The 20,261-nt window shown below is 45.1% G+C and overlaps 1 protein-coding gene across 1 annotated transcript in view; it reads right to left on the reverse strand.

Moving 5' to 3' along the window:
• The window catches only part of MAML3 (mastermind like transcriptional coactivator 3), a gene marked incomplete at its 3' end in the record, with an annotated part of 243,888 nt that overhangs the window by 78,641 nt on the left and 144,986 nt on the right, over positions 1-20,261 (reverse strand). The window contains exon 2 of the mRNA XM_084263456.1: positions 11,214-12,707. Coding sequence (XP_084119582.1) covers positions 11,214-12,707 — 1,494 coding nt within the window. The remainder of the gene's footprint in view (positions 1-11,213; positions 12,708-20,261) is intronic.

Genomic DNA, 20,261 nt, shown 5'->3' on the forward strand with positions numbered 1-20,261 from the left:
AAAAAGGGCAAGTTTCCCACTGCCCATGAGGAATGAAATCTTTGCTGAGAGAGCAGAAGCCACATTCTTTAGCAAATTAGATGCATCAGCTGGGATTTGGCAGAACCTCCTGAATGCAGGACTCCAAATCTGCACTTAACCACTTACTGGGACGGTCTTTGGAGAAGCATTAAACTTTCCTACTATGGGCACATACAGCACAGAGATTAGATGGATACATACACATCACAGAGAGTAGGAAATCTTGCTGGAGGGAAGACACATGCCAGCAGCGCAATGCTTCTAGGTAGCACTGGGTTTGAATACCCAGAAACACTGTGGAAACCCTCAGAAAAAGGATCCATGTAGATAAAAGACAAAACAGGAATTCAGAAGTGAAAGGTGCACCTCAGCGTTTTGCTGGAGCATCATCGCCAGCTGGATGGCCTATACTGCTCAAAGAGGACTCCTCCACACAGGCACTGGCTGGGCAGAGGCACTGAGAGCAGAAGTTGATCTTGAGGCTTTGAACACACGCCGACACCGGTCCCTGCACTGCAGTGCTGCTCCAGGATCGGGTGGCCAAGGCTGTAAGTCACACTGCTTTAGAGAAGGGACGGGAAAGCTCCTGGTAATGTGTGTCCAAAAGTGTATGTTAGCCACAAATGAGTATCTACATGCAAATGTTAACAGTGCTTTCGAGCTCCACACATAACTCCAGAAAACACAGTGATGTTTTGTCCACTTCCAAGTTCAGAACACTCCCGACAGGAGTTGGGACGCATGGAAACAAGCCACTAAAGATGGGACTATTACCTTTCCTCTGAAAATAGGAGTCATGCTTGTTCCTAAGTTCATAGCTGGAGTATCAGTCAGTACTCACTGATGTTCTCCTCGAGCAAAAGAGCTGAGCTGTATTCATGCTCTTGGGATAAACAAGCAGCCTCCTTCAGTGTCACTGAAATGCAACTGAGTGGGGGAAGATGTTTAAGGAACATGCAGATCACGACAGAGCAGGAGATTTTCTCTTTCTGGCAGATTTCAGCCTCCCATAAGATACTGGTACTTTAGCTTCTCTCCCTGTGTTCTCCTTCCTCTTCTGCCATTCCTTGCACCTTGCAGAGTAGCTCTGATAGTTGTGGACAACTTCAATTGTGGCACTTCTGATTTTTTGAGCTCTTCACAGTGCTGCTCAAAATGAAGCTGTCACCGTGTGTAAACTTTAATTAGCTGCAAGATTTGAGGAGGGCACTACCTCTTCTGACATGTGGCTCCCACAAAGACCCAGACTGAGCACCACCATGGCAGAAATACGAAGATTTTCTTCCTGAACGTTATTTTTTTTTTGGCAGCTTGATCAGGCAGACGTGTCTGCCTTCAGGAGCAGTTGGAAAGGACTGCCACTTACTCCCCCACCTCCTTCCCACTCACAAAGGAACTGATTTCCCCATCACACTAGTAGCTCTGGTGATGGATAAGGCAGGAGAGGAACCCCGATGGCTTGCCCTGCTCTCCTCTTCCCCACTCTAGCCTGGCTTTCTATGAGCACCAAATCTCAGCCTTGGAAACACAGCAGCCCTTCTGGTCTACCCCTTACTCCCCACCCCCAAAAAAAGAAGAAGAAAAAAGCCAGTGACTTTCCCAGTTAGCCTGCAAACAAGAAAGACAAGCTGTGCAGGAGACAGCAGAGGAAGATGCCTACAGCATGCATGGGGTGCTGCCCACATTCCCGCTCCCCAGCAAACAGCCCTCCCTGGGAAGGCAGTCCCCATACTGACATTCCCTAATTTACCTCCCCACGGTATCTCCTCTCTCTTCTTCTGTTTACCTGAGCATAAAGCTATGGGCAGAGATGGAGACACCTATGTGTCACAGGGAAAAAAAGAAGATGGAGAGGGAAAAAAAAAAAAGCAAACAGGATGGAGCTTGCTTTTAAAGTAGCCACAATCTATTAATAGTGCCATGTAGGCTTTTTAATTACAGGATACCCTATAACCTTTACCCTTATTGATTATGCAATAAGAAGCTCTGCTTGCTGCAAGCTGCTTCACAGGCAGGGAACAAAGCAGAGCAAGAATGCAGGAAAGGAAAGGCAAGGGGGTCCTTGACTGCACAGGCCGGGTGATCACTGTACAGTCACCACCCATCTGCAGTGGGGACAGAAACTGCACAGCAGGTATGAGTTTAGCAGGAGAGTCATCCCATCCCTCCCACAGTACAGGGAGTGCAGGGACAGGGTACTCCTTATCGCAGAATAATTCTGGTTGCAGGAATACTTCTGTATCTAAAATGAATCTTTTCTTCAAGTACTAATAAAAAAAAATATACAATTTGCTTGGAATGAAATTTCCATTTGTACAAGCCCCTACTGTGGGAGGGAAATGGAAACAGATGGGAAAGAGAGTTAATTTTTAATCCAGTCCCCAGCTTTCTTTACAAAGGTTGGGAAAGACAGACTACACTTAAACTGAAGAATATACTCTCAGACTACCTGGAAGAGGCCTTTGTAGCAAAGGGATTTGTTTACAGTTTGCTCCCAGCAAAGCAGACTAGTCAAATAGCAATTTTAAATCTAATGTTCGGAGAGATACACGTCGCTTTGAAGCACCAAGGGTGGAAACGCGGCCTGAAAGGAGGCAGTCCGGTGCGACTCCCGCAGTCCAGCTCTCATTAAACTGAAGTGCATTGTTACATTCCTGATCAAGATTAAGAATTTATTTATTTATAAATGGGTTTTCAAAAAATTATAGGGGAAAAAAGACACTTTAAATGGTTCTTCTGTGGAAACACGGTAGGGCTGAGTATCTTCAGACCCAAAACACAGCAGTAAGGGCTAGCAGAAGACCACTGCGAAATGCCCCCCAACTTGCTCACCGCGGAGGCACGCACTATGGAACACCTCTGCTGTTTCTTACAGCCAGCTGACTTGCAAGGTGTGCCCTGCAGAACTGCCCCACAGAGCAGGAAAGGAGGGGACAGCTGCAAAGCCTTCCCTGGCCTTTCCAGTAACGTACGGCAATAGACTCTATAACTCGAAAGTTATAAAGTAGGTATGTGTATTGCGCACAGTTGCACGGGGGATCGCTCCACCACAGACGTGCACACCTAGAGTAACAAAACCGTCCCATATTTATACAATGAAACAATGAATATTCAATTAAAGCCTATACATATTCATTACCTAAACCCACCTACTCTCGCTCCTTATGCTAATTAGCTTATCAGTCCTTTGCGATTGCGCAGTTTCTTCCAAAAATTGTGGGCAAGGGTCTTCGGTGGTCCTTGGGAGGAAGGCCCCGAGTCCTCCTCATGATGTACTTTTCACCTCTCGCCTGGAATGTGCTGATCTTGCAAGCTTGCAGTGTTCTTACCAGTCTGAACTAATTTATGGCCTTGTTAACTATCCGCTTTCCTCCAGTAACGAGGTCCACAAACACAATTCACATCCTTTATCAGCCACCTGTTTTCTTTAATAAGGAGGTAGCGGGATGGACATTATTCCATCTTAGAGTTCTCACTCTTTTATCTTCTCCTCAAGATAGTACAAGGCCTTCAGAAATAATCCCTTTGCTAAGGAAAAACAAAAAGACTCCCCTTCTTCTTCACAAGCCGTTCCACATAATTATCTAGCTGAGCAAGAGTTGCTCTCCATAATTATACTACACACTACATATATAATCGTGATTCTATACCCTCAGATCATCCAGCACAGCCTCTTCTCTCCCAAAATTAGTTGCAAGGCTTGCTTGACTCCCTTTATGGGCAAGGGAAAGCTGACCACCAGTCTTGGCACAGATTAGCGTGAAACCTGGAAGGTTGGGCAGAGAAGGAAGAAGAGATCTTCCTTGTTCCTCTAGAGAGGCTTCCCTAGCCCATGTTGTTAAATCTGATCGGGGACTGGTGATGATTTTATTACTGCTGTTACCTGCAAGGTCTAGTAAATCCACACCACAGAAAACACTTGCAGACTCTTTGTTGGTGGCAACTGAAACAGTTCTGGTACACACTGAGCAACTCCTTCACCCATGTCCTCAGCACAGACAGGAACTTGGAAACTGTAATTTGGTTCCACGAGGTGTCTGTTTTAAAAGGACTACGTGACACCTTAGAAATGCAAACACAACCAAAGAGAAACCTCCAAGAAAGAGGTCTGGAGTTGAACCATAACCTTATCCAGCTGGGTAGTGCAGGAGCAGATGATGCTGAAATGGGGGGGTAAGGCAAATCCCCAGTATTACATTATCTCATCATCTGTCACGTTTGCCTTTTATGTTTCCTTTGCTAGAGTCAAGAGGCTGAAGAAGAATCAAAGCTTTACTTTAAAAAGTAAGCTTTCTGTCCCAGGTGGATAAAGAACAACTGGAAACCAAAAGTCCTAGTGGTTCAGAAGACAGAGGGACAACTGCCCGACCCCCAGTATATATTATTTTATGAGCTCGTGGTTTTAAAGCCACTTCAGAATTTCTGTATATTTATGACCAGCAGCGTTGTGGGGCATGAGTTAACTCTCTTGAGACATTCAGACATATATAAAACATGAGAATATAGATTCATCTAAAATTAAGGTCTAATTAATATCTTAAATGTTGAGTAGCAAACTTACAAACTTGGGAACTATGGAAGGAAAATGAAAATAAAGGAGCAAGAAGTACTCTAAATGTCTGAACTCCGGAAGAAGGTAAAGTTGAAGACAGTCATGGTCTTAGAGAAATGACACAAGCAAGCATTTAAAATCAAAAATATTATCTAAGTGTAAGCTGTGATCAAACCTGCATCCTGGTTGGGCCTTGCAGGACCACAGACTGGAAAGAAAGGGTTTGGATCAAGTCATGCCAAAACACTCCGACCAGCACTCTGGGAGCTCCGGCAGGCAGCTGCGACGCACTGAACAGCAAACCAAGCGCTGCCAAGGGTGGGAACTTCAGTCTCAGTCTTTGGATTAAGTAAAAATAAAAATGGAGAAGAACAGAATCCACCTTCTGAGCGGAACCCACTGTCTACATCCAACCACCAACTATTCTATGATAAACACTTTTCTGGAGCAGAGGCATCAATGGCTTAGCCCGGCAGCTCTGCTGCAGTGAATACACTGATTCTTGGTATCAACTGCCTGGGTGGAAGAACCAGGACAGGAAGGACGGGTTTTGATTTTCCAGAGAAACTAGAACACTTGCTATACAAAGAAAATGGATGTTTCAGTGGATGTTTCAGTCACAGTCTAGCACTGAAAGGGTCAGTCTTTTCACGCTCTGTTAGTTATGCTGATGCTCAGAGGGCAGCAAACTAGCTCCTGGAAGAACACAGCATAAGAGAGCATGGTATGAACAGAACATCCCAGTATGTTCAGCAGTGCTGTCTCACCAGCTCATGACAGATCCAGCCATAAAAGCAGATGGAAAGAACACAGTTTTACACCCTCTGTACATTAACATTAGCAGTATCTACAATAAACAAGAAGAGTTACAGTGGCTCATGAACAGTAAGAAATGGATTATGACTGGTATTGCTGAAAGCAGGTGGAATGGGTCATGAGATTGGAAAACAAAAACTGATGATGATATCTTGCACTTTAAGGAGAAAATGACCAGAAAACCCCCAACCAAAAAAACTGGAAAGGCTAGCGCTTTATGTAAAAATATGCTGCTACTGGCTGCAGCCATTTCAAAATCACAGTGCTTCACAACTGCAGTCATAACTAATGACACTACAGGAGAGGTGGTTGGCATGTATTATATCATCAGACTAACAGGCCTCACTAAACAACAGGACAAACTGCTCTTTACATGGCAATCTAGATCACGTAGGAAGAAAAACTGTGCTACCACCGTGACTTTAAAATAGGGAACATTTGATATACACTTTGTGCAGTCAGTAATACAAATTCTCTGCTTCTAAAAGTAACATAAGGCAACTTCCTTAGTGATCAGAATAACTGACACTACGAGTCTTCAAGAAACCAGATGAGAAGCAAATTGCATAACAATGTCTTTATCAAATCTTGGAGAAGTAGAGGAGTTTATAAGACCCAAAGATTTACCACCACAACCGTGGTATTAAAAGAGAGGAAAAGACCAGTTATTCTGACATGATCTCCCAGCAAAACAATGGAACAATTGGTTTCAGTTCTCCACCAGAGATGACTCAGACGATGAAACAGGAATACTGGTCAGCATGATTGCAGGAAAGCAGGTTTCACCAAAGACATCTATGTTTTTCTTATGATAAGGTGATTGGTTCAGCTGGGGCATGGGGCAGCACTCTTACACATAGATTTAGAGAGGCTTAGACTAGAGACAAAACTTGGTGTTGCAGAAACATATTTATGTATGGACTGAATAAAGTATATATTAGATTAAAACATACACACCCATAGGGCGCAGAGTGAGGAAATACTAACAAGCCCCAATTTGGTTTTTTAGGATTATGCCATAGAGATCTGATCTGAGCCAAGTGCTGCCCAACATTTCTTTCTAACACAACGTCCTCCCCAACACAACGGGCAGAGGATAGCAGGAAGGGTAAGGCAGCCAGGCTACCAGTTATAAATTGCCTGGTGAGACGGTCACCTGAGCACATTTCAATTACCTGGCTGTCCTTAAGGGTCTATGGGAGACCGATTTCTGGGGAACAATTCTCACCATTATACCAGAACTCTGGGGGAAACTTCGTGCAAATGGTGGCGATGAGACAAGCATTCACTACATCTCTATAGGCTCTTCAGCAAGTCATTATTTCCATTGCAGCTTGACTCCCCTAAAATTTGGGAAGACAGTTATGTTTCTGCCCCACTTTCCTGCAGCGAATACAAATCTGTGGACTTTCTCCCGTACTTTCAGGTAGGCTTTTAAAAAGCCCAAATCCCAGAACACCAACAATCTCTTTTTTCTCACTACCCCAAAGATAACCTTCAAAAAAGGTATAAAATCTCTTTTACAATTCCAGTGAGAAACACACCTTTTCACTTAGAAAGGACAATTACATTTCAGAAACATTCTCTGGACACACATCTCCCTTTATCCTTCACATGCCAAACCAGACTGACCAGATGATGCATCTTGAATGTGTAAGATTAAAAACAAAAGACAGAAAAGAGAATCTGAAGATATTCTTCCAGCATGGTGTCATTTCTTCTCTTCATTCACACCCCTCCAATTTCAAACAACATAAGTAGTGGTTTCAATAGGAACTATAATTGCAGCATCCGCACAGTCCCATGCAGGCAAAGAGCTGCAGTCTAGTTTTATTTTTCTTACACCCACGGAGAATTCTGTTTTGTTTCGACCTCTCATTACTCTCCCTCACTTGCTTGGCTCCAAACATCAAATTCTGTCTCAGCCATTCAACATCTATTCCGTTGGGCTGCTTTTTTCTCTTACCATTACACATACATATTGAACAGCTGGAACCAAGAAAAGGCTCAATTAATGATTCTGATTTTTTTCAAAGGAAACGTTTTCACTTTTCCCCACTTTGAAATTACTTTTTTGTTTAAAGAAAAAAAAAGAAAAGAAAAAAGTGCCTCCCATAAAACTTTACATACATCTCACAAACTAAACGGAACATTTTAGGTTAAACAAAGCTCTAATCTTTGCAGAGAGATTGCTTGCTTTTATTCCTCAAATCGCACAAAAAGCCTAAACAAAGGCCCTGTTGCATCTTGGTGTGAAACCAATTTCTTTTATTATCACATGGGAACCAGGATAGCTGAGGCCTTCTAGCCCTCAAATACCTAACGAGTTACCAGTCTTGGTGAAAAATCTGTACTTGCTGGCTTAGCCTGCAGCTGCAGATAAGCAAGAATGAAAGAACCATGCTGGAAAAACAAGAGGCTTGGGGACAATACCTACCATGTACATAGAAACCAACATCTGGGTTTAGGGCAGATCAGGATATACAGGGCGAGGCAAAGAGCAGGGATCTCTAAGTACAAGCCTGACCAAGTGGAGAACAGTCTGGCTTGAGGGAACCCTTCAACGCTTTGTCCTACCTTCAGCAGGACAGAGTATTGCTGAAGGTAGATGGGTCAGGATCTGATCACGGTTTTAATGGTGAAGTCCACAAAAATGCTCTGAATTACCTTCAGGCTAACCCCCAAAAAATCCATCAACTCAGAAATCCAAACCAGTAGCTGCTTTGTGGAAAAGCAGACAAATACCCCATGCAGTGCTCCTCAGAAGAGGCAAGCTATAGTGTAAAACAGAGGGTGGCGTGATTCAGGGCATATGGGTCGATCGGCATTAGTGGGATAGAGGTTACAACCACAGAGCCAGTACCAGTCCTGGATTTGCACAACAAGGGACTAACATGCCTGATGAGAAGAGTTTCAACTCTGACAGTGTAGAAAGCCTTTGGAGAAATCCTACTTCTGTTGGATACTTGCTGTGCTAAGATGCTAATTTAGCGCTCTGCCTGGCCAACCACTCCCATGGATATTGAGCTGCACGGCCTCCCCCCTTGCTGCTCACCTCTCCTTACAAGAGTATGTAGTGATGCTCAGCAAGCCCAGGACACAATCACCAGCACGTTAATAGGATGGTCACAGGCAACTGACCTCCACAGAGCATTAGCAAGGTCCAAGCTGGACTGAAAAAATGGTTTGTGTCGCTGAAGAACGTTCAGTGACTGAAGCAAGGAGTGCAGGTATCAATTCTGCTTATTAACAACAGAAGTACCTTAGGCCCAAATGGACATCAGCTTAATTAGTGTACACAGAGCATGTATACACACAACCAGACATATTTGAATTTTACAGCAGTACACAGAAAACAGGACTGGGCAGTTTTGCCCATGCCTGATGTTCCCTGAATCACCTTTTGGTTCTTGAATGTGCACTTGTAAAAGTTGCCTGATAGAAATATATGGTGAGTGCTAATCACGAGACGCAATAGCTACAACCCTCGTCCCCTTAAATGACATTTATTAAATCCTCACGATAATTTAACTTACGGGATTGTTTAAGTGTGTGGGCATCAAAGACCAAAGCTACAATGAAAGTAGAAAGTATCAGCTGACAGTAAAATACATTCACTTTACATTCAGAGACATGTCTCAAACTGGAGTGCAATCTCCTCATTTTCCATATAGGATCTGGCAAGCCTGACCATCTGCATCCTGCAGTAAGTAGTAGAATCAGACAATCTGCATCAGGCTGGATTTAACTCAACCATATCAACATACTGTTTTTACCACCTTTGCAAAAACAATCCATTTCCACCAAGCACATCTCACAATAATAAGCCTTCCAATTTTCCACAGAAAAATGCTTTTCAGGGAAGCAGGAAGGGAAGAAATACATTAGAAATCTATTATTTCAACCTTCCTCACCAAACAAAATCCCTTCAGTGTAGGCAGGTGGGCTTTACAAGTAGTGAGAGGACCTTTCTACATCTCCACACAAGATGTCCTTCCTTCTGACTGGGTCATTAGATGTGAATATAATATAACATTTGTTATAATATAACAAAGTATGGCTTTGCCTTAAGTTTCTTCTTTATAAGATACAGACATGACTTAATATCCGAACTTGGTTTTGGAAGAACATCTTGATGTATCCAAATACCTAGTTTTCCCTACATTTAAACAAAACAAAGGAACTGAGATTAGATACATGAAATCTTGGCTTCCTCTTCACACTGGAGAACTGCAGTGAGATATTAACATGAATTTCTCAACTTATGAAATGGAGGAGATGACATTAACTCTTTCACAGAGGTAGCTCATTCTCACAACTGCTTGATGGGTCTCTGAGTTCAGCAGATTTAACGAAAACAAAGAAATGATAAAAGTGTTAGGCAGCCTGACCAAACATCCTCTGCCTCTCAGTTACAACCTGACAGTCCTATAGCTCAGATTACAGTCTGAGCTTTATGGCATTATCACAGTATTTCTCTAGATAAGTCTTTGCAAAAAGAAAAGGCTTTAGACCAGTTATTTCTAATGCAATAGGCAAGCAGAATTAAAATAGAGATACAAACCTTTGAGCTGTCACCATGCATCCTGAACCAAAACCAGGAGGCAGATAACATTTCTTTTTGTTTTGCAATTCATTTTAAATAATGTGATGGGCTCTGACCTGGTAAAGCTCCTACTCCTCCTATTGGTAGATCCCCAAACTCCACAGGCTGAAGAAATGACAAATTTTGCTGTATTACTACAAACATAGCATGAGTCACAGTTAAACCATGCTCAGAAGGAAGTACTCCTTGTAGGTGGTGTAGGAACAGCTAATTTGGTAAAAAGCTGTTACACTAAATCTATCAACCAACAATTCTGTTAGTGCACCAATGTATCAGAATTCCTGACATCACTTGGTGGCACATAACTTCTGCAAAGGCATCACCCATTTGGTGAACTGATTATTAACTTTAATTCTTTTTAAAACCCTTAAAACAACATTCATAAAATTTATTCTTCAGCCTTTCCATAGCACCAGCAGGCAGGTCTTTACAGGGGCTGCACACCCAGGAACACCCAGCTGACCTAGGAGGTGACAGGGCATTACTGTAACCACTATTCAAAATGGTCATTAATTAATCCCAAAGCATACCGCAAGCCTGGCCGCAGCCACCCCAGAGGTTATCATGGAATATACGTGACACAGCGATGCCAAGTCACTCAAGCCAACATGGCTTTAGCCTCTTGCTGAAAGACTCTACAGATTTACAACAACCCAATACTTGAAGCTGCTAAAGGCTGCTTGAAAGTCCTGGAACAAGCCATCTAATCTCACGCGTGGTTCAAGTGCCATGTAAAGCATTCTTCCAGTGGAAACCAAAGGCACTTGCACCCAGAACGTCCTTTCTTTGTTTTCTGAGTCAAAAATACCAAACATGCCGTTTAAAGCTGGCTGGATTGCTGCCCCAAGAAGAGAGGGCCAACCACTCCATCTTTTTGTTACAATGCTAACTACGCTGTGGAAACTAAAGCCATGCAGTGCTTTGGGATCCAAAATCATTAAGTCTTATGTTACGAAAAAACAAGGAAACAAACTCTCCACAGAGGAGTGACTCCTGATTCAAAACTTCCCAGACAGGCACTAAGCAATCATCAGTGCAAGCACAGAGAAAGAGCACTGGTTCAGACAAAAAGCCATTTAACAACATTTCTAAAGCATAATGCAACATCATTTCAGTCTTTTTTTTTTTAAATGATCAAGCTACGATACCACATGAAAGTTCCATATTTTCCAGGAGAAAGAGGAGGAAACCATGCAAAGAATTACTGAAGTCACTTACCTGAGTAAGGGAAGGAAGTGCTGCATATGCCATGGGCTGATTCATCATTCCTTTCTGCTTCATGATGAGCATGCGTTTCTGTTCCTCGCTCAGGTGCACCATCTGAGCTTGCATCTGTGGCTGCTGGGACTGCTGCTGCTGGATGTACGGCATCATGGGGTTCTTGCTGGGGTTCGCCATTGGTGGGGTCATCCTCTGACTCAGCTCAGCGTTGAAGTGGGTCAGAGGTTTGGTGTTGCCATAAGAAAGCATATTGGGCTGTTTACTTAAGGAGTTTGTGCCCAGGTTATTTGGCTGCTGACTGATCATGTTCATGTGATTCTGAGGGAGGTAGTTATTAATTGTGGTCTTCTGTGGATTGTTTGCCATAGGAGGCACTATTGGGTTTTGGTTGTTAAAGGCTTGGGGATACATCAATGGACTATTTGGTTTGTCTGCACTGAAGGGTCCTCCGTATGGACTAGATGGAGGGCCCACAGGTGACCAGCTTGAGGCTTGATTTGGATGTTGCTGCTGCTGCTGCTTCTGCTGCATGAGCTTAGCTCTTTGCTGCTGCTGGGCTGCCATTTGCTTGAGCTGTTCAGCTGGAGACAAGTCAGCGCTCGGCATATTCACGGGCCCAGGCCCTGATCCCGCCACAGTTGCTGCTGCTGGATTCATAAGATAGCCATTTCCAGACCTGGTCTGTGTCTGGCCTGGAGTGTGGGCCTGGCTGGGAGTCTGAGGTGACTGAACAACACAGTTTGCAGGTGAGCCAGCAGGGACTGAGGCTGGTGGGGCACTGGACACAGAAGCTATGCTAGAGGCTGTGGAGACGTTTGAAAATGGAGGACCAGAAGAAGAAGGCCTCACCTGGGGAGAGCCTAACGGGACGTGGGCAAATGGAGAATGAGATGGATCGCTTTTCACACTTGCACTCTCTTGTGTCTCTGTGGCAGGCCTGGGAAATTCTGGCTCTTTCTTCTCTTCAAAGTCTTCGTTGAACAAGTCCTGTATATCATCTTCTGGAACAGTGTTCGCTAGTTCATCTATTAGCTCCTGCCACTCTTGATCGTTCAAGTTAATGTCCGAGAAGAGCTTGTTCTGATTTGAAAGAGATGTTTCAGAAGTGTCTATGCAGCTGGGGTCATCCAAAGGCTCTTGCTTTAGCTCCTTGCTTTGCAGGATGTTAAAACTATCATCTAGCTCGTTGCAACCGTTAACAGGGAGCTTTATCTCAGAAAGCCCACCGTTTTTACCCAAGTCTTCTAGACCACTACTGTGAGTTCCACTGTTCTGCAGAGACAGGGGAGCTTTCATGTCAAGCTGGTGAAGAGGAGAAACAGCAGGCAAAGGCAAATTATTGGGCAAACTGTTGATTGCCTCAATGCCTGGTACATCCTTCCGTATCCGCTTGCTGGTTGGAGAAAAGCTCCCATCACAAACTCCATTCTGCTGTTCTCCATTGAGAGGTGAACGTGCTCCTTCCAACTTCCTTTTGACCGTCTCCTGAAGCTTAAAGAAAAGAGAAAAAAAATTATCCAGTGGCAGAGACAAAAAAACACCCAAAAAACCCCCAGAAGAACCTTGCAACAGACACTCCTCACCAAGCCTACCAGTGACAACAAGTTTTAAAAACTCTGAATCAGGTTTTAATTTAATTTCAGATTTCATTCTTATGCCTGGATCACTTTGAGAAGATTGTTTTAAAAATAACAAACCCAAAACCAGCCCTGCCCCTGAATGAGAAAGTCAGACTGTGAAATACATCTGCACTCTCCAACTACCAGAATTTTACGGAGCAAGTTGACCAATTCAACTTTTTGGTGCCTAACACAGTGAGGAGTCTTAAATTGGACCCCAAAAATGGAATCTCTCCAATTTACTATTTCCGCTGAAAGTCTTTTTGTTGGAAGTTTCTAGATGCTTCTCGAAAAATACCTGCAATACAATTGATTGACTACTCATACTGAAACATGTGGTGTTGGCAGAAAAATTTTTGGAGAAAATTCATTAACACAGTTTTATTTGATTAGCCCTCTGTTCTTGGCTGCAAAACATACTGAGAATCAGTTTCAAGCAAGGGAAAACACTATCCATCCTAAAAAATGGAAGCACTTTTCATGATGTTAAGTCGATCAAGTAATGAAGAAAGGAAGTCACCTGTGCGCCGGAGCTAACGTATAAACTAACAAACAATGGCAAGACGAGTCTCCAGGAAAGAAACTACATTAGGCAAGAATGTTATTTTAAAAAGTGTATTAACATAAGCTTTATTTCAGGTTAAAAGAAGCATAGCAAAGCACTGTCACAGTGTGCACTCATCTCCTATCACACCAAACATTAAGTTCTCCGCTTATGTACCAGGCTAAAAAAAGCATCTCTCTTCAGCTAAGGCAAAAAACAATAGTGGGGAGGGGAGGAAGCAAAGAGGTCACAGCTCCAGTGAATGCCTTCAGGACACACTTGCATCCTTGATACTAGAACAATAGAAGACAAAATACTGAAAGATTTTATCAATTTTAAAACTTTTTTTACTAGTATAAGAGTCCCAGACACACAGCTTCCACCCCTTCCCTAACCTAGAGGTCCCCAACCTTCTTTCTTCCCACAGTCCAGATCCCATTTATTTCTGCCATCCCAGAGGGCTAGATTCCCTTTCATCCCATGTGTAAAGCAGGCAAGCAAATCCGTATCTCTTCCCCATTTTAGAGGGAGTGGTTCTGAGAAGGATGTGCCCTACTCCTGCCCTTCAGGTCTGTGGGGCCTCTTCAGCACGCAACATCAGAGGACGTGGCTAAGGCGCTCACTGCTGCAGCCACAGCTGAACATGCACGGGGCAGTAAGCTACATACTGATCCTCTGCAGAGGTGCAACATTTAAAACAAAGCAGGAATCAAGCCTATTGGTCCTTAAGCAGGCCATCAACTCCTTGATTTGTACTGGAGTAGAACTACATTTTCACATGGAAAAATCATTAACCTGCAGCTGAGAGTCACTGTGGGTCCCTGTTGGCATACGTGCCCAAGCCAGCGCGTGCCAAGCCTCCCAGCAGGCTGAAACTCCTTCTCTTGGCTTCTGTGGTGCTGCACAGAGGTCACTGCTCTGTGACCTGACCACTGCCTCTGCCATGTGGATGGCTGCTTAGCTGGTTTCCTCCTCCAGCACAAGATGCCTGGGCTGCTTCACAGGAGCAGTCCTCACCCTCAGACTTTCCCCACCCCTGGTTTCTGGCAGTCAGGGAACAGCAAGGCTAGCTCTTTGCACTGAGAAGCTCTTCAACCTATGTCACAGGCTGCAATGGGGAACCCACCGGTGGCAATGAGGGCGTCGGGGAGGCTGTGAGCAGGTTTTGGGCTTCCCAGCTGCACGTGTGGAGTCCCCATCATGAGGCTCCCACTCCTCTCCCCTCACCTGACCACAGCAACTCTTGCCCCCAGGAGCTCCACAGATACTAAGGGATGCAGATGGCATGTGGCAGTAGATGCAGGTGGGAGCACACACTGTGCTGGCGCTCTCTCGATGACAACAGCCCTGCAGTGCCACCTTAATCAGGCCTGGGCTGCAGGAGCACACTGGGCTGCAGAGCACAGAGCCCTACAGCAGAGGCATCACTTTTCTCCTCTCTCCACGCCATGGCAGCAGCAAACTCTAGTGCGAGGTGCTAGCCTGGGGTGGTAATTGCCTCATCTGTGCCAGTTAACAGCGATGTGGAAGCTAAGTCAACACCCAGGACTAGTGTGAAGGAGAAAAATCAGTTCCCACAAGGAAGCTTATGATATGGCTCTCACCTCTGCTGCTTCCCTCCCCTAAAACCCTATGTTAAGCTGAACACCACCGTATGGCATTACGGCGCCCTGCTGCTTTCTGACCAGTATACCTGGCGCAGGGCAGAAGACTACAGCTGAGCTGCTGAGCTGGTTCCACTGATCTTTATATAACCCCGGTTCAGAGCCCAGAGACGAGGAAAGGACGACACGGATGTGGTAATGGCACCGCTTCACAGGCACGGCAACACAGTCGCTTCCAAGCTTCCTGTCCGGAGAGCAAGAACAGCAAGAGCCCAGTCTGGCCTCCAGTGCAGCTGGTCAGTAACACAGCTGATACAGCGGTTTAAAATAGGATATTTAAATATTGCCCCTAATGGGCCACTCTCCGTTTACCGCTAAATAGCCCATTTCAGCTCCAAAGCTGCCTCACTACAAAGTCACTATCCCTCTTTGCCTTCCACATCAGAGAAACAGTCACTGAATGGCAAAGAACTGAAGACCAAGTTCAGTGGGCACACACACACAAAAACAGGCTTCAAAGAAACAACCAAAACTTGCGATGGCCCTTTGCCCCAAGTTCATATTGGCCAAAATGCTGGGCTAAAGCAAGAACAGTTACACCAGAGGACCTGGGCACGGGTGGTCATTAAGAACATTCCATATAAGGAACAGATGGGGAAAAAAAAAGATTTTTCTTAACGACAGTACAGGGATTAGTGAGAGCTATTCTCTCCCAAGAAATACAAGAGAACCGACTCTGTACATTTCACAACAGCTTGAGGGTATCCCTTACAGAGTATCAGTAAGGGTGATATACTTTCACATTGTTTACTGATTTATCCTGAGAATCCATCACCTTAGTTGACCATAAACATTTACTGTAAGAATCAAAACTATCTAGTAGCAAACAACCATCCCTAAATCCATTAGCTCCTATGTCCCCCTCTACAAATACCATGTGACTATAATGAAAATGAAACCAGGGTTGATATATAAATATTAGTAATTGTATTTATCATGCGTTACAACTAAGCTGGTTTTGTCTGGGATAGAGCAGATTTTCTTCACAGTAGCTAGTATGAGCCAGTGGTTTGGATTTGTGCTGAAAACTATTGATAACAGATGTTTTTGTTACTGCTGAGCAGTGCTCACAGAGCCAAGGCCTCTTCTGCTCCACCAGTGAGCAGGTTGGGGGTGCACAAGGAGTTGGGAGGGGACACAGCAGGGACAGCTGACCCCAAGCGACCAAAGAGATGTTCCATACTGTATGGCATCATGCTCAACATATAGAGCTGTGGGAAGAATGTTAGGAATGCCAGCACTTGTCTTCCCAGGTGACCATTACAAAAACACAACATGAAAGTTGTATTTGAAGGTGACATGCTGGGTACAGCCTTTGCAGGTGAGGAAGCACCTTGGCTCTGGCATTTCAGAAGGGTTGGGAGCCATAACAATAGATGTATCTCTTCTTTTTGGGGTGCAACACAAATATTTTTGTCAAGTTATGTCAATGCAAACATTCATTTTCATATCTTGGTTTCATTCCCAATCACCACATCAACTATTGTATGGCTTGAATATCATCCACTGACTGACTGTACACTGGGAAACCATGATCCACTATCAGGACTCCACATATTCTTATGACCAAAATCCCAGCACTTCCTCTTCCTTCTGTAAAAATGATGTCTGAAGCAAAGTATTCTCCTGGAAGCACTAATATTCTCCTTAGTAGTAGTATGCAGCTTGTGCATGTGATTTATGGTATCACAGAGATATTAGCTGCAGCTTAGAGATTTATATCTAGTAGTGGAAGACTCCTGATGCATAAAGTAAAAAAAGAAAATACTAAAACAAACAAAAAAATTAAACCAAACCCTTTGTAATTTTCATAGGCCTTCATTTTATTCACAGAAAATATCTGGCTGATAGACCTGCATTTCACAGCGGTTTTCTACCCCAAAGCAGAGAGGGACGCAGGACTTGCTGTTCTTTATATGCCTTTGGAGAAACTCTGGTTGTAAAGCAAGAAAAGGTCAAAGTTTGGTGGTTTGACTTTTAAAAGGGTTCCTGACTGGGGAAGAGGTGGGGGTACAGAGGCTGTGCACACAAACACACAGACACACATGGACCCAAACGGTCTGATTCACCCCATCCTGAAATTCTCAGCAGAGCTGCTTGGACGTGCCACGACAGACCCGATACATAAGCAAGAGAGCGCTGAGGCTGTCGGCAGGGCTTTCATGTGTGAGGAGAAGCTGCTCCCCTTCATCCCACCAGCAGCAATTCATTTTTCAAAAGAAATGAGACTGAGGTGCTGTTGTTATAGCAACAGCCGAGCCACTCACTGGCCCATCCTCCACCATCAGTGGGCGGCTGTTTCAGTCATCCATGGGGAGTGACCAGGGCTGTGGTGGTGGCTCAGTCCTTTCATCGCTCTTTAAAAGGAAAAAAAAAATATAAGGGAGGGGGGAGCCAAGAGGCTAAATTCTCTTTCTGCCTGTAGAGGCTGAGCATGATTCACAGGATCTAACACACTGCCCACTTCCACTCCAGCCAGATGATCTGTTAGCCCACAGACAAGGAGGCTGGGGTCACTTTTTCAGATGCTTTCATGCACCAGTGACATAGCAGACATGTTGCTGCTGACTTATCTTGTTAAGGCAGCTCCAGCCACTTCAATATCAGGCAACGGTGACAACTGGGAGAGGTCTGGTGTGCTCGTTCCCCAGCTGTGCTGGGACATGCTCTGTAGCCATCTTTGCTCCCCGTGGGAAAGCAGAGAAACCGACCAAAGCCCAAAGTCCATCTTCCTTGGGGAACATGCATGTTTACAAAACCCAAGGTTATATTCTCCACACTGCCCTTCTGTGACTCTTTCTACTAAAAGCAAAAATTCATCTTTGCCCGTCCTTACGCTGAACCAGCCACCCATGTTCAAATGGGCTTGAGCTCCCTTCCCAGGAAACAGCCTTGGCCCTTCCTGCGGGGCTTCTACTCTCCCTCCCATCAGTCTGTCATGTTTAGCACCTTGCCTCCCAAGTGCTCCAAAGCTTGCCCCACCCTTGTTCTCACTGATAGATCTAGACCCCACACACACTTCTGACAGGGTGTGCTCACCACCAGCTCTGCCAGACACCACCCCAGTTCGGCCACCTCCAGCCTGCACCCTGGCAACTGACTCAACTTTGCTCCTTAACTTCTTGTGCTGCACTCAGATCCTACCAACAACTCAGCAAGTGTCCCAGAGGCAGCTGTGACGCTAAGTGATTTGATTTGATGTGACAGCTCTCCTAAGCAAAGATGCAATGGCCACAACCACCTCATCCGAGATCAATAAGGAATAAATCAGCATTGCCATTTGCATGCCAGGAATTCAGCTTCAACATCTGAAAGGATTCCTTTTTTCCTGCGCATCCTTCCTTGCTGCAATGCTTCCACGACTGCTATTAAAGTGTCATCAGTGCCAAAGGGCGACACCACCCAAGGTACAGCCACACCTTGTGACCAGTTTCTTAAGTCCATCAGCTCCAGGGTGGCCTCTTAATCACGCTCGTGACAGGTGTCACGCAGAGACAGATGGTGGGAAGTGGAGCACAGCTTTTCAAACAGAGTGGGAGCTGAACTCAGACAAGTGGCCAGGCGAAGCGGAGGTGGGTTACATACCACTGCTTCCAACAAATGAAAGCATTTCATGCATCGAACCACTCCCCTACCGCTTGAATTTCTTCACACTGCTGAAAGCACTGCACCGACGCCTGCGAAGTCACAGGATGAAGCCTGACGTAGCAAATTGATTTTGGATCGCAATTGCTCACTTAAAGCACATGCTGTGCTCTTCCATGCTGGGCCTGCCTGCCCGCTTCTTGCTGGCCAGGGCAATGTTTCAAACGCGCAGGAAATTCACATTGTGAAATCTGTTTGAAGCTGGTAAAAACCTCGATCTGCCAACCTAGCCAGTAGCCTGCTCAACTCTGCAGGCTCATGGAGTAACTTCTGCCTCATGAAGGAAGGCAAACCTTTGCCTGTTACCCAAGCTACTAAGGGCTGCTGGGGGACTCCATCGCCCCTGTTTTTGCAGAGTCATCAGAAGAACAAACATATTCCCATCATGAGAAAAAAAATAGAAGATGCTCCGGGCACTGGTTAAACCCAAAAGAGTTAGCAGTGAGGAAACCGATCCACTTCCTTGCGTTTTAGCCAGGCTGGTCGGAAAGAAGGTTTGCCCTCTGAAGGCAGGGAGAGCAGGGAGTACCGGCTGTCTGGATGCAAAGCAGGCAGCACAGGGCCCTCACCCAAGATGCCTGCCCCAGCCAGCTGCTGGGCTCCCAGCCACCGCAGGAACTGCCTCACGCTGGGAGGTCAGGCAGAGGACAGGGAAGAAGGCTAACAAAAAAGGCACTGGACGAGAGCAGAAGAGTTACAGCAAAAGTCAAACTGACTGGCAAAGTCAAACTGGGTAAATGCTGTGGCTCCACCTGCCTTCAGTTAGCCAGATAGGTATGCTGATGGCTGCTACAGCAGCTTGCTCTTCTCAAGAACTGGCATGAGTTTTCACCAGAGCTTGGAGACAGGGATGAGCCAGGGAAGAGAAGGAGACATTTGCACAGAGATGGAAAGCCAGCCCCTTTTCAGTGGTCTGTGGGGACAGGACAAGGGGCAATGGCTGCAAGTCGGAGCACAGGAAGTTCCGCACCAACATGCGGAAAAACTTTTTCACAGTGAGGGTGACAGAGCCCTGGGACAGGCTGCCCAGGGAGGTGGAGTCTCCTTATCTGGAGATATTCAAGACCCACCTGGATGCCTATCTGAGTGATATGTCCTAGGGAGCTGCTTTGGCAGGGGGGTTGGACCCGATGATCTCTTGAGGTCCCTTCCAACCCCTACGATTCTGTGGTTCTATGATCCCCTATGGCCCGACTGCCTGATCAGCGAAGCTCTATTTTCATTGCAGACTGAGGAAGTTTTATACTTCCACTGCTCAGGTTGTATGGGTAAGAGGACTGCCAGGTCTGTGTGTATTCATTTCATGCAAATAAAAAGTATAAGCATGTATACTCTTTACTGAGGTTTATTTCAGTCTTCAAAACCACCTCATTGCACTGCTGCTAGGAAGACATTTCCTGCTGTAAGAGTGAACACTGGAGAATGCCTAGTTAGTGAGGGATGCAGAAGTGAAGAATTCCATACAAAAATTACTGGAGAAATACATGTAAGAAATCCCAAATACGTTGCTTAGGTTGTCTGTGTCTAAAACAGGCTGGGGATCTTTCTGAAGCTTAAGTGCATATATCATATA

Source organism: Gallinula chloropus (assembly GCF_964237585.1).
Source record: "Gallinula chloropus genome assembly, chromosome: 4".
NCBI lineage: Eukaryota > Metazoa > Chordata > Aves > Gruiformes > Rallidae > Gallinula > Gallinula chloropus.